At 58.5% G+C, this 14,383-nt stretch overlaps 3 protein-coding genes across 3 annotated transcripts in view; all 3 read left to right on the forward strand.

The window, feature by feature from the left end:
• Positions 1–335: 335 nt before the first annotated feature.
• PRR29 (proline rich 29) lies at positions 336–3,269 on the forward strand (the record flags this gene model as incomplete). Its single annotated transcript, XM_010179782.1, has 5 exons — positions 336–453; positions 1,812–1,927; positions 2,691–2,866; positions 3,008–3,075; positions 3,238–3,269. Coding segments are annotated over 5 exons (510 nt in total), but the record flags the coding sequence as incomplete, so codon positions are not given.
• Positions 3,270–4,940: 1,671 nt separating this feature from the next.
• LOC104537015 (1-acyl-sn-glycerol-3-phosphate acyltransferase alpha-like) lies at positions 4,941–9,300 on the forward strand. The gene is made up of 6 exons (XM_010179779.1): positions 4,941–5,122; positions 7,518–7,651; positions 7,931–8,106; positions 8,313–8,408; positions 8,645–8,717; positions 9,065–9,300. The coding sequence occupies exons 1-6, from the start codon at positions 4,941–4,943 to the stop codon at positions 9,298–9,300; spliced, it is 897 nt and encodes a 298-aa protein (XP_010178081.1).
• Positions 9,301–12,377: 3,077 nt separating this feature from the next.
• The window catches only part of LOC104537018 (alpha-2-macroglobulin-like protein 1), an 11,168-nt gene continuing 9,162 nt past the window's right edge, over positions 12,378–14,383 (forward strand). Inside the window, 6 exon segments of the mRNA XM_010179783.1 lie at positions 12,378–12,451; positions 12,865–13,054; positions 13,287–13,449; positions 13,700–13,752; positions 14,099–14,119; positions 14,272–14,381. Of these exon segments, the coding sequence (XP_010178085.1) occupies positions 12,378–12,451; positions 12,865–13,054; positions 13,287–13,449; positions 13,700–13,752; positions 14,099–14,119; positions 14,272–14,381 (611 nt within the window).

Raw genomic sequence — 14,383 nt, forward strand, 5'->3', positions numbered from 1 at the left:
AGGAGACAGGGGCTGAGGTCGGGGATTGGGTGGGCACTGAGGTGGTGATGCTGCTCTGCGATGGGGCTCTCTGCAAAACGCCTCAGACCCCACGTCCTGCAGGTGGATGTGTCCGCAGGGGTGGGGACTCGCCAGGCGTGCGGTCCCCCCAGGCTTGCAGGGTGCACCCCTGGAGAGACGGGGGTCGGTGCCAGCCACCCCCTCCTATAGGACCCCTCCCCCCGCCCGGCACCTCCTCTCCCCTCTCGTCCCTGGCTGCCACACGAACAGTTTTAACTCAATTAAACCGAAAGCGGGAGATCACTGCGGTCTTCCCTTCCTCTCCTGCCTTTCAGCTCCGACCCCAGCGATCGCCCCATGGGGTGCCCCAGCAGCCGGTGCTGATCCTCCAGCAGCTTCCCGGGACCGTGGCCGCCCCGGCCCCCTCTGCCGGACCCCCACAGATCCGGGGAGGTGCGTGATGGTAGACATCATAGAGGTCACAGTTAAACCCAGCCTAACTCCACCCTCGTTGTTTTCCCCGGTCTTTTCGGGATGAGGGGCAGGCAAAGGGGCTCCGCAGCCTCCCAGGGTCAGCCACATCGTGCTTGGATGGCTGCTTTGCCTCAGGGGATGTGATTTTTGGTGGTTTTAGCAGCCTTGATGTCTGGGCTGGCTTTGGCCACACTGGGATGATCCCAGGGAATGGTTTGGGGCTGGTTTTTCAAATCCACATGGGCACAGGGAGCATCACCAGGAAAAGCCAGGGTGATGGGGTCTCCTTGGCCATGCAAGGTGGGACTGGAGGGGGACATGTGCCACCCCCAGAGCTCAGGGCATGCAGCAGGGAGGAGGAAAGACCGACTGGTTATAGGGGCTTCACCCAGCCTTGTGCAACCCAGGAGGCAGCAATTTGGGCTGGGGGTGCAGGTAACAGAGGCAGGGGGGGCTTGTGGTCCCCATGCCATGAGCAAAGGTGAAGATTGAGCTGTCTTTAAAAAAATGAGGGTAAAGAGCACGCTCAAAATTGGCGTGAAAAGAAAACAGAGACCCCAGCCTGGTCCCTCGCACCCTGCGGTGGGGGGGTGGCTGCCTTCCCCATGGGATGGGTGGGATCCATGAAGAGCCCCCCCATCCCTTTGCACCCTTCCTCCTCCTGGTTCAATGGATCTGGCCACCTCCTGGGCTGTGCTGCAATGCGGGAGGGTTTGGTGCCTCATGGGTGCCCTGGGAGCCCATCCCTGCAGCCATGAATGCATTTTGGGATCTGCCATGTGGGACGCAGGGATGCCCAAACCCTTTTTTTCCCACTGGATGCAGCTCCATAGGTGCTCGCTCCGGGGAATGCAGATGGGATCAGCCCCTGTGGTCCAGCCCCAGCTCCTGCATCCTTGGGGAGTCTCTGAGCTCCCCCGTGCACAATGTGATGCAAAGCAGAGCTGACCCTGGCGTGGTCCCCATGTGGTGCCACCCCCAGGACAGAGCCTTGCCAAGCTGCCAGGACCGCAGCAATTCCCCTCCGCATGGGCGGAAAGGCTGCTGCCTCCAGCACCGCTAATCACCTTTTGTGAGCAGCCTTCAGCAAGCCAGACCAGATGTTTAATCGCATTTGCAAATAAGAAAAGGCTGAAACATGGCTATTTTACAGCTTTATCCAAGCAAAATAATTTTTAAGTGCCACATGGGCCTTCTGGATTGGGACATAGGAGGGTTTGGCATAGCTCCCACCACATGGGCACAGGGATGAGCCTTGGTGCCACCCCATCCCAGGCCGTGCCCCTCGTGCCCTTGCTCTGATCTCTCTCTGACGCAGAGCCCCTTGCTCTCGGCAGATTTAATCGAGCTGATGATGATTCAGAACTCCCAAATGCACCAGGTGGTGATGAACAGCCTGGTTGTGTCGGCACTGACGTCTTTTGGGTTCGGGCCATCCCCAGCTGCTGCCCAGGTAAGAGTCAGGGGTGCTGGATGGGCAAAGGGACCATAGGACTAAGGAGGACCAAAAAGGTGGGCAGAGAGACCTTTCCAGAGCTGCTCAGGAGAGCGGGGTGCTCGTGTCCCACTTTGGCACAGCGTGAGACCCCTCTGGGTGCAGAAGCTGAGTGGTCTCAACCCATCTCACTCCAGGCTTTTGGGGTTTTGGGACCCTTTGTGCTGGTTTGACCTCCAGCTCTGCCAGCACCGATTGCATCCAGGCTGCTTGGGGGCGATTTAACTCATCTGGGAAGAGCCAGGAGCAGCAAGGCCGAGCACTGCTCATTGGGCGGTATGGCTCTGCAAAGGCTTTAATTTTAAAAGTCCATCTCAAACCAAAATCACATCAAACATCTCATCTCCATGGGGGGAAACAAATGCTGCTTTCTTGGCGGGGGTGATTGCTGGGCTGCGGGCAGCTGCCTTGCTTGCTGCCAACTGGCATCTGTAGGCACGCACCCTCCCTCGCTGCCCGCCCAGTGCCCACCAGTCCACCCACTGGCCAAGACTGGACCCTGCCTGTCTCATCTCAGCAGCAGGATTAAACAGGCTCACCCCAGCAGCGTTTTGAGCTCCCATCTGTGGGGCTGCCCCCATCCCTGTGTCCCCAGAAGCCAGGTTCCCACGCTGACCGACCGTGGGGCTTTGTGTGGGATGTGGAGCGTGGCTCTGTGGGACCCCTCCTGCTTTGGGGAGCAGCGCCCAGGCATGGCCCTGCCTTTTGTCCTTCCCTGCAGGAGATGGCGATGCCTTTGCAGACGGAAGAGGAAGAGGAGGCTGTGGTTTTCCACCATCACTACATTCCCTACCCCGGTCCTGCTCCCGTCCTGGCATGGCCAGTCCCAGTGCAGGATTTGGGGCCGGCGGCCGTGCGGCACCTGGGGACAGGCTCATTAGCTGAGGATGAGGAGGTGTGAGTAACGAGGGTGCTGCTTTGTGCTGCCCGGCGTGGTGTCCCCATAGCCCCTGGCGTAACAGGACCCCCAGCCCGAGCTGGGACACAAGGGACAGCACCAGGCCAGCGCTTACGTCTGTCCTTGCTCCTCTCCTGCAGCGCGGTGCCACCTCCTCCGCCCCCCAGCGCCACAGGGACTGTGGGACCCAGCGTCCTGCCTTCATCAGGTAAGGACACATCCTCCCCTTGTCCCTTAATGGGGGACATCTTGCCCTTAAGTGTGCATCGACCTCCTCATGAGTCCAGCAGCCCCTGGCCAAGAGCTGAGCCCTCTGCACTGCCTCCATCCATGGGATCCAACCTCCTCCTGATCCCCTTTTCTCTTACAGAGTACTACGACGTGGTGGAGGAGAGGCTGTGAGCCCTGGGCTGCCCAGGATGGTTTCTTCTCCATGTCCCAGCCCTTGAACCCAGATCCTGCAGGTGCTGAAAGTGGGTGCTCCATGATACCCTTAGTTTTGGGGTGGCGATGCACTGTGTGCATTTTGCTGGGCACATTGGCTTCCTACCCCTGAGCCACCCCAATGCAGGGGCTGTCACAAAGCCTGTCACCAAACGCAGGTGACAGCACGGCCCCAAACAAGAACAGGCTTTATCTCCATCCCTTGCAGAGGGTCTGTCCACAGCAGGTCAGTGGTGACATCCCAGTCCTGGCTGGACAAGGCGTCTCTGCCAAGCCCCTGTGTCCCCATGGGTGGTGGAGTGGGCAATGCCAGCCCAGGTGGTCCCTGGTCTTCATTAGTCCCTTCAGATCTCCACGCAGCACATCGCCTGTAATTAATTTGCTTTGTTAAGAAAGCGGCCTGCTGTCACTAATTAAGCCTCTGTAATTACCCAGCCTGCTGGCTTGGTGCCGGAGCGCAGGGCTCCCTCCAAGCTGTGGGGGTGAGGGGAGGGGACACGTGAGCCTCTTGCACCTGCTGGGGGCTATACCAGTGCCTACTGGGGGTACTGGGGCAATGTGGGGAGCTGCTGGTGGTCGGTGTTCATGGGATTCTCCTGGCTGGGTCTGGCCTGCAGCTCGGTCCTGGTGGGGATGGGGCACGGGTGAGCATGGGGATCCTGGCAGGACATGGAGCAGGGGGCTGGGAGATGCCGTCGGTGGCTGAGACCAGACCACAGCTATCTCTGCGATGACAGCAACCAGAGTTTCTGCAGAACAACCCAGAGCCGGCCTGGATCCTGTGTGCCCACTGCAAAAGCAAGAGAGCGGAAGCAAAGCCTAATTACAGACCTGTGCCTGCTAATTGCACCTATGTAAACACCTAACGCAACGCACTTGGCTGCCAACTGGGACAAGGGCTGGTGTCTCCTTCAGCCCAGGGTGGGAGCAGGGGGGCGGTGGCGCTCAGACCCCTGTGGGGCCTTGGGGAGGGAAGGGCAGGGGGGCTCCTGCAGCCCAAATTGCGTAGAGCAGGGAGATGGGGAGCCCTGGCTCCATTTGGCTGCTGCAGACCCAGGCAGGGAGCAGCAGGGAGGTATTTTCCAACAGTTTGATACTCCACAGGGTGAGGTTCAGGAATTGACCACGATGCCAACAGGGAATTGTGCCCAGCCTTGCTGAGGTGATGGGCACAGACAAGAGCCAGTTCCTGCTGTCCCCACTGGCTGAGGTCCCCCTTTCCCAGGGTTGGGGGTCCCCATGGCCAAGAGTGATGCCCAAAGCATGGACTCTTTTGTGGGTAGCAGAGCTGGTCGAGTTGTTGGAGGCACTGCAATGGCTTTAGCAACCCAGGAGGGCACTTATCAGCAGTGACTCCTGGGGTGACTCAGGGTCCCCGGCGTTGACTCACCATCGCTCTCCATCCTTGCTGGGGTAGCTCGCCTCCAGTCTGAGCCAGTCCATCCTCAAGCCTCTGCTTGGGGTGAGAAACTCACACCACCTTCCCCTGGGCCAGCCCTAAACGCCCACAAGCTGATCTGCTGATACACCTGATTCATGTGCCACACTCCTCGGCATCCCCTGCTTCACTCGCCTTGATCCTGGGGACGCGGGCTGAGCTCCGCAGCATCCTCCCGCCAGGGCATTGCGATGGATGTGGTCCTGCTCCATGGGCTGCTGCTCCTCGTCGCCTTGGCAGTGCTGCTCTACTGGTACAATGCCACCTTCCGCTACTTCTGCAAGGTAGCCTTCTTCAACTGCTGGATTGTTACCATGGCCACCGTACTGTCCCCCTTCGTGGCTCTTCGGGGACGTTCTGTGGAGAATATGAAGTGAGTACGGCCTGGGGATGTGCTTCAGGTATGGAGACGGCTGGGATTTGGCTGTGTTGGAGGAGCTCGTGGTCTTGTGGACGCATGCTCTCTCCTGCCCTGGGCATGCCGCATTACGGTTGAGTCCTGGAGCCAACAGCGAGGGCTTTGGTCGTGTCCATGTGGCATTGAAGGGTGCATCTGCATCTTGTGGTGTGGTGAAGAGGTGCTGGCCATGCCCAGGGGAGGGTTACACTGTGATGGGCTGGGACTAGAGGTCCCCAGCATGAAGTAGTGTGACAGGGGTCATTCTTGGCCACTGCAACATTGGGATCAACACTTGGGTGGGTGATAGGGGGAATTCGGCAGAGATTGGAGGTACAGTCATTGGCAGGATGCAAATGCACACCCATCATTGGGTGTCGCTCAGCGGGAGCTTCAAGGACTGTGCTTTAGCAGCGTGGTTTGGGGATATCTTGGTACCATCAGCTGTCAGGCATGGCACAGTCATGTCCCGGCGAGTCATGAGCCCTGAGCCGCACGCAGGGGTGGTGGCAGCTGAGATAACACTGCTGTGCAACACGAGAGGGAGGCCTGGGCGCTTTCAAGGCTGTCGCAATCTTGTTGCTGGATTCCTGGGCATGGTAGCATACCAGAAGGTATATAATTATGTCAGAGTGAAAAATGTCTGAGCCTGTGGTATTTGCTGAGCTCGAGCCATCGCATGTTTGTGCTGACGGATTTCGGGCCTTGGCAGGACTGCGGTCAGAGAGGCTTGATGTTATCAGTCCCCTTGTGCAGCTTCTCTCCTTCATCCTCTCTGTGCAGAAATGCTGTACGCACACGTCCAGAGGTGCTCCAAGCCCTGGCGCAAACGCTTCTGGCTCAGTGGAAATACTCAGCATGATGAAGCAGTGACTCACGTTGCCTTATCTTGTCCCACCAACACCTCAAAGCCGCCCTGCACCGCAGCAGCTCCATCTCCTCAGAACCACAAAGCCTCCAGCTTGGAGCACGTTCCTGTCATTAGTTCTGCCTCTGGGGCATTGCTACAAGGGTTTTGCTCCTCTGCAGGCACAAGGATGTCCAAGTCTGTACCTCCCAAGGGATGCGTGGTCCCCTGGCACAACGGGCTCACTAAGCATCGTGCCTCCTTCTCCCAAGTGCCTGCCTCTGCTGCCTCCTCCCAAACTTCTCATCCCTACCTGGTGCTGACTGTCCTGTCCCCTGTGGGCTCTCTGGCACCAAGTGCTGCCAGATGTGTGGTCCCTGCCATGGGTGCTTTCCATGCTGTGGGCTGGAGAGTGCCCCATTCGATACTGGAAGCGTACCAGGTTTTTGCCTCCGTTGTGGGCGCTGCAATTCCCGTTGCTCCATCCTCCCTCCATTCCTTTCGTTACTCTCATACTGAGCGGCACCTTTCATCAGCACTGCTGTCCTCATGTCACCTTTCCTGCCCAACCCTCCCTGGATGGTGACACTGCCTTTGATCCCCCTTCCCTCTGCACAGATGAAACCTCCATCTCTTCCTGACGCTGCAGGCCCACTGAAGCTGTGATTTGTGATTTCCTCTGATGAATGAAGCTGAGTGGGCTTTCCCTGCCCTGCTTTCTTCCCCTTCCACCTGCAGCACCAAGCTTGGTGGTCCCTTTGGCTGCAGGGACAGTCCCTGGAGATACCTGCATCCCTGTAGACCTGTTTGTGGTTCCTCTGCACGGCCGTCTTCACTGCTCATCCATGTACAGCTCCTCTGGCTTTAGGTACCTGAAGGTGTTTACATCCCAGTCTGCACACAGAGATCCAGCTCGGCATGTGGGGAACCTCGGGGCGAGGTTCACCAGGTCACAGGCAGTTGTCCTCATAGGGATGGGGTGATTTGCACCTTGGCTGCAGACATCCCATCCCCATCCCATCCCATCCCATCCCATCTCATCCCATCCCATCCCATCCCATCTCTGTCCCCATCCCATCTCTATCTCTATCTCTGTCCCCATCCCATCTCTACCTCTGTCCCCATCCCATCTGGTCCCATCCCATCTCTTCTTGTTTTCCTACCATACCTGGACATCAAACCTCCAAAACACCTGTTTGTTTTTTTTCCTCCCACCAGCTCTGCTGGCTGCTCTTCTCCATCAGCAGCTCCAATGCAGACTTTCAATTACTCAGACAGGAGCTGGTCTCACCCTGGTGATGGTTACAAGGTCAGCTCTGAGCTATGTAGGTCACAAATGTGCTTAGAAAAGCAAAAGCATCCCTGAGACTGTGAACCCAGGTCTACCTTAGGATGCTCCATTTGCTCATGCAGACCAGATCTAGCCTGGCCCCTCTTGCTCGCTGAGTGATGGTGGAGGGCTGGAAAAAAGTCAAGCAGCCCCTCTCTGTGTCGATCTGCTCCTCATGTGTTCCTCTGCCCTAGGGTCCTGCGCGCCGTGATCCTGCCCCTCAAACACTTCTATGGCATCAAGCTGCAGGTGCAGGGCTCCGAGCATCTGAACACCGAGGGGCCCTATGTGATAGTTTGCAACCACCAAGCTTCCCTTGACCTGCTGGGTATGTGCAAGGAAAAAAAGCGCTCATCGCTGCATGGGCAGCCCTTGAGGTGCTGCAGGAGTGGACCAGGCTCATTCTGGGGGGGTTCCAGTGAGGCCAGCACCAGGATTTGTGCAGGGCAGTGTGGCATAGGGCAGAAGGGCTGGTGGGACAGGAGCTCAGGGCTATGGGCATGCTGCAGAGAGAGGGTTGGGACAGTGGAAGGGGACACCAGGTCACTACAGCCACAGGGCTGGTTGGTCATGGGTGCCATCCTTTCTTCTCCCATCCACCCCCCAGGCATGGTGGAGGTCATTCCCGACCGCTGCGTGCCCATCGCCAAGAAGGAGCTCATGTACCTGGGCACCGTGGGGTGGGCCTGCTGGCTCACTGGCATCATCTTCATCGACCGCCACAGAAGAGAAGATGCAATCGATGTCATCTCCCAGACGGCCAGGACCATGCGGCGTGAAAATGTGAGGAGGGGGCTGGCAGCAGAGGGGGGAGTCAGGGAGCAAACACCGATGGGGCAAGGGGGTGTGAGGACTGACACAGCAGGTCCCAGGGTGCCCTGGCTGGGTTCCGTGCTCACGAAGGTTGGAAGAGACCTCTAAGATCATCAAGTCCAACCATCAACCCAACACCACCATGGCCACTAAGCCTCTCTCCCTGTCCCATGCAGCTCCGAGTGCTGGTTTACCCCGAAGGTACCAGGAACCCAGATAAACCCATGCTGCCCTTCAAGCGTGGGGCTTTCCACTTGGCTGTGCAGGCTCAGGTAAGGCCATGATTCACCTGCCCTTGATGGACTAGGGTGGGCTCACACCCTGGGGCAGCAGCATGGCGGACATGAGGGTCTTTTGGGGTCTGCAGTCCCCAGGGACAGGCACCCCACTGTGCAGGACTCAGGGAGGGGATGGGGACCTGCTGAAGCCTGGGGCACAGCAGGAGCTGGAGTCCTACCTGGGGAGGAGGTCTGCATGGAGGACACCCCTGACCCTCCATTTCCTACAGGTTCCCATTTTCCCCATCGTGATCTCCCCATACCGGGACTTCTACAGCTCCAAGGATAAGAAATTCACCACTGGTAAGTGATGGACAAGAAGGACATTGCCAGAAGGCAGGGCTGGCAGTGGGGATGAGGCACACAGGGCTTGGAGGTCTCTCTGTGGGACATGAAGCCGTGAGGAGGCAGCTGGTGGTAGAGGATTCTGGTGGGAAGACCTGGTTCCTGGCGGGTTTGGCTAACAGGGTGACAGAGCATGGCCCAGGCTGCCCAGAGAGGTTGTGGAGTCTCCTTCTCTGCAGACACCCAAAGCCCTGGCCATGTTCCTATGTGACTGCTCTGGTGATCCTGCTCTGGCAGGGGTTGCACTGGGGGAGCTTTCCAAGGGCCCTTCCAACTCCTCATATCCTGTGATTCTGTGATTCCAGGGACGTGCACCATTCGAGTTCTCCCCAGGGTAGAAACCCAAGGCCTGAGCCCAAAAGATGTCCCTGAACTGACAGAGATGGTCCGACAGACCATGGTTGATGCCTTCGCTGAGATGTCTGCAGTTTGCTGTGAGGACCAGCACGCTGAGCAGACCCTGCTCCCGCGCAGTGCTGGGGCTGGCAGGGGGCCGGGCAGCCCGCAGCGGGAACAGGACACAACGGGGACCAGCAATTAGGCAGAGGGACTGAGCGCCTCGGGGACGTAAGGGAGGTGGCACAGCCAGAGGCTGGGCCATGCTGTCCGCTCGTCCCTCACAAATGTGCCACTGCAAGAGCAGGATGGTGCAACGAGAAGCAGAGCAATGCATGATGGGGGGAGCCCAGCAGCACCCCCAAACCAGTGCAAGATGCCCCCAGAAACCCCTTGCTGTGACTGTGCATCCCCTCCCCAGGGAGTTGCCCATCTTCCCCAAACCTGGGGCTGTGGCCCTGTTTGGCAGGATGGCTGCTGCCGGTGTGCAGGGTAAAGGGAGAGATGCCCCAGGCAGGGCCGGGGGTTCTCTGCACCATTTTCCATCCTTGCAGTGGGGTTCAACCATGGGCTTGCTGGGTTGCTTCTTCCAGAGGCTCCTGCAAGCTGGCAGCGCCGTTCAGATGCAGCCGCCTTTGAGGAGGGGTCCAGACCGCAGTGTGTGGCTGGGGAGGTGGGCAGGAGCACCAGGGGATATGCATCTACATGCAAAAAGCATTCTTGATGTTGAGCTACGAGATGAGGATGCGAGATTAAAGGGTCCATACCCGGTGACGTGTGTGCAGTGTCCTGCCTGAGCCTCAGGTGCTGAGGGGAATGTGAAGAGGGGGATCCGTCTCCTTGTGGCCATGTGGGATGCCCGGATCATTGCATGTAGAGCATCCTTAAGGACACCATGGCTTCTCCATGGGGTACAGTGCTGGGTGGTGTGAGGAGCATGTGGCAGGGTGACAGTTACACCAGGATGGACCTTTCCCTGCTATAGGGATGAGCAGTAAGTGCACAGGAGGAGTGGGCAGAGGTGTCTGGCTTATACCCATCTGGAGCAGGGGAGACCAGACCCAGATACCATCTCCCTGGGCCTGTTCACTGCAGCCAGACAGGGCTTTGGGCATTTGCTGGCTCCTTCCCTGCCAAACAGCTCCTGTCCCAGCCACCCCAGAGTGACCACAGGGCAGGGAGAAGCGCAGTGTGTGACTGTCCCCAGTCCTGGGAACAGGGTGGGCAGGCTTCGCCTCCCATCTTCAGACGAGATCTGCAAATTGTGGCCAAACAAGGGTGCAGCGCTCTGGTTCGGCATCATTCCTGCCCTCGGGAGCGGCTGGCTCGTGACGGAGGAAATTGCGCAAATCCGTGGAAACTGTCCACGCAGACACCACTGGGCAGAAACACCAGCAAAGAGGTTTCCCATGAGTTAACAGGTCAGCAGACCAGGAACTGCCATGTGGAGATGGTCAAGGGCAGCACGTGCACGCAGGATCTCATTTCCCAGAAAGCCCCTTCATTCCCTTCCCTCCTTCCGTGGCTCCCTATGTGCAGCTTACTCCGAGCTGGCTTGGCAGTCCCAGCACCATCGGCGTGGCTCGGCTCAGAGCCTTGAACCCAGCAAAGCTTGGGTTGGGTGGTTAAACATTGTCCTAGCTGGATGGCTGGGTTCCAGCCAGAGGCCTGGCTGGCTTGGGTTTGCTGCCAGCGGGGATGTGAAAGCTTGAGGAGAGGAAGAAGAACCAGCATGGGAGCTCCAGGACCATCCATTCCACTGGTCCTCCAAGTCTGAGGGCTTTGAGCAACCCTGCCTGTTGCTGTGCATCCTGTATCTCACAGCTGGAGCACCTGTGAAGCCATAAGCCCTCCCTGTGTCCCCCTGTTCGTGGGTTGTTGGTCGCAGCGGTGTGACAACCCTCGCTGTGACTGTGGTTGCTGGTTGGGGTGGAAATGCTTGGGGAGGCGGTTGTCCCCATAGAGGACTTTGCGCCTGGGGTTGGTGTCTCTGGGTGGCTGTGGGGTAGGTGCAACCTCACACATGAGCCAGGGGGTGAGCAGAGCCTTTCTTCCCTCCGCACATTGACCCCTCGGCTCTCTCCCAAGGGGTTTAGGCAAAGGGGGGGGTCTCCTCTGGTCTTTGACCTGGCCAAGACATGGGGTGGAGGCTGGGGGGCACAGCCCTGCAGAGAGCACCCAGGACTGGACGAAACCCAAGTGCCCACTGCATTGAGAGACTGGAATGGAGGGGAGCACTGGGATTTGGCAGGGGGTCCCTGCTCTCCCCCACTACCCAGGTGTCCCCTCAGGCACTACACGGTGCTCCTCCCCTCTGTGCTCTTCTACCCACACACAGGCAAAGCACTTGCTCCCCTCATGGACTCTTTCTTCTCCCCAAGAGCAGAAGATGCTTCTCACAGCCCACACTGCCCCGTTTTCAAGATTTCCACCCCAGCAGGTGGAAGGACTTTCAAGATTCCAATTTTTTCCAGAATTTTCCCCTCCCCAGCAGTGTTGTTTCCCAGCATCCTGGGCTGATGGCGGGGCAGCATCACTGCGATGCCCGGGGAGGTGCAGAAGCTGAGGCGATGCTGGGGCAAAAGGGATGGGAGCTGAGCATCCCGCAGCACTGCCTCCACCTCCCCATGTCCCCAAAGGGAAAGGGACTGCAAAACCCCAGAGCAGGGGATGCACTCAGGACACTGTGTGGCTATCATGCCTTAACCTCCCTAAATTCCCACCGGGACAGAAAGAGGCAGCTCAGCCCAGCTGATGTCTGGCTACCAGAGGGGGTGGCACTGGTGCAACAGCCCAGTGCAGTTCTGCTCCTGTGCACGTAACTGATTTGATGAAACTGGGGGAAACTGGGCAAAAAGACAGCCTGAGATGTGCAATCAGGCCATGGCAAAGTTTGAAATACCCGAAATGAAGGTTCTCATGAAGTCCTGCCTACTTTCATTTGAGGAACTCATTCCCACTCCCGCCTGCCATCACTTCCCAGCAAACCAGTGTGTAGCTGGGTCCTGCCCCCTGGTTTAGAACCTCTGCAACCTATGGGAACCTTCTCTCACATTGCAAACAATCCACCAAGAGCCTTGAACCCTGGAAGCTGTGGGCAGATGGTAAATATTGCCTTGGCTATATCTGCAAGTCCATCCCGGATCCCTCTGTCAACCCTTGTTTGCTCGCTGGATAAGCAGCAAAGACCTCACTCCACAGCCTGCATTAGAGCAGACGCGGGTCTACAGCGGCCCAACCCCTGGAGAAGGAGGCTGTGGCCATCCTCGACATCCTATAGGCATGAGGTCCCAATCTGCCCTGCCCGTCCTGCTGCTCCTCATCCTGCACCTCGTTGCTGGGGCGTCCGCAGCACCGTAAGCCCTCTTCGTGTCTGTCTGTCTGTCCATGCCTGGTGGGAGGGTGCTCAGTTTTGGCTTCTTGGGAGCACGTAGTGGGAGATGATCCTCCCCATGTGTGTGGTTGATGGCCAAGGTGGAACTGCTCGGGGTGGGGGGCTGTCCCTGCCCATGAGCATCAAGGATTTGGCTCCCAGGGGCTGCTGGGGATGGTTCATTGTAGGTGCTGCCCATCTGTGAGCAGAGCCTTTGCTGTGCTGAGACAAGAGGTCAAGGGGATCCCAGAAGCAGAGCGGGGAGGCTGGGGAAGGTGTCCTTGCCAACCTGGTGCAGGTTTCTGTGTGCCCAGGAGCAATTCAAAGCCTCTGTGGGGTCTGTGCTGTGGTCTGCCTCATCCCCACGCCTCTCAGATTGGGACTTCTCCTTGCCAGGATTTACGTGGTCACATCCCCAGCTGTGATGTACCACCCCTACACGTCAATGCTGTGGGTCCATCTCAGTGGCCTCCGTGAGCCCGTCCAGGTGACCATTCAGCTGGAGAGAGCAGGCGGGACCGAAAACATCACTCTGCTTGAAAGGAAGGTCCAGGAGCCTCACCTGTACCTGAACGTCACCTTCCCTGTGAGTGTCACCCCACAGACAGCTGTGAGCGTGCAGGGGGATGCCCCAGACACCCCAAAATAACCCCCCAGTAGCAGACATGTAGACACGGGCAGGGTGTTGGGGGGGATTTTTTCCCAGCCCCTGGCTTGGGGAAGGTGTCCCTGTGGGCAAGGTGACTTGGAGTGAGCAGAGCATCCTGGCCATGGTGTGTCCCTGGTCCTCACCCGGTGTCTGGTGTTTCCCCTGGAAGGCTCCAGTCCCTGCCAAAGGGAAGGAGGAAATCGTCGACCTGCACGTCTCAATCCAGGGAGATGCCCTGGACGTCTCCCAGAAGAGGAAGGTGATGCTGAAAGCCCTGGAGCCTGGGATCTTCATTCAGACAGACAAGGCTGTCTACAAGCCTGGACAGCAAGGTGTGGGGGGCAGGATGGACCACCCTGCTCTGGGATGAAGGACCTGGTGGGAGAGGGGTGCAGGAGGCTCAGCCTTGCTCCTGCGCTGCATGGAAATGGGAGGGCTCCATCTTGGGATGCTCTGGGTCCCCAGAGCTGTCCCTGGGCAGTGCAACTGCTTGGGAGCATCCACCTTCCCCATGGGGAACCCCTCTTCCCATGGATGAACCCACTGCTCACTCACTCCTGCATCCCTGTTTGCTTTTTCCAGTGAAATTTCGAATCGTCTCTTTGGATAAAGACTTCATTCCCAGCAATAGGAAGGTGAGAGCAGGGTTGGGGATGTGGGGAGGCAAGAGAGCTCCTCTGCACTGTCCTCCTGCAGTTTTGAAGAGCCATGAGAGCGTCTCTGGAAATGCAGGACCAGATGAAACGGTTGAAGGCACTGGGAGATGCCACCTCTCCATGCCACGCTTGACAGTGCCCTCGGCTCATCCCAACTGGAGCCACCCTCAGGCTCAAAACCAACCCCAAAGCAAACTGAAAGTTCACAGCACCCCACAGATAACTCACTGTACCCCATCCATGGCTCCATAGATGTCCCCACCAGGGTGAGACCCCAAGGAAGGCTTAGGATGTCTCCTCTAACCATCTTCTCTTTGCCTTGCAGCTGCCCCTCGTGATCCTGAAGGTCAGTCTGGGTGATGAGGGGAGGCTCCTGGGCACTGTGGGCTTGGGAGGGCAGCAAGGCTGGGAGAGGAGAGGCACAACGCGGCCATGGGCTGTGTCATCATGGGGTGCGGGGGTCCCTGCGGTGCTGACGTCGCGTGTCCCTGCGTGCAGGACCCCAACGGGAACCGCATCGCGCAGTGGCAAGAGGTGAGCCCACAGCAGGGCATCGTGGACCTGTCCCTCCCGCTGGCTGCGGAGCCGGCCCTGGGCACGTACACCATCG

This window comes from Mesitornis unicolor, unplaced genomic scaffold (assembly GCF_000695765.1).
Source record: "Mesitornis unicolor isolate BGI_N332 unplaced genomic scaffold, ASM69576v1 scaffold43472, whole genome shotgun sequence".
Lineage (NCBI taxonomy): Eukaryota > Metazoa > Chordata > Aves > Mesitornithiformes > Mesitornithidae > Mesitornis > Mesitornis unicolor.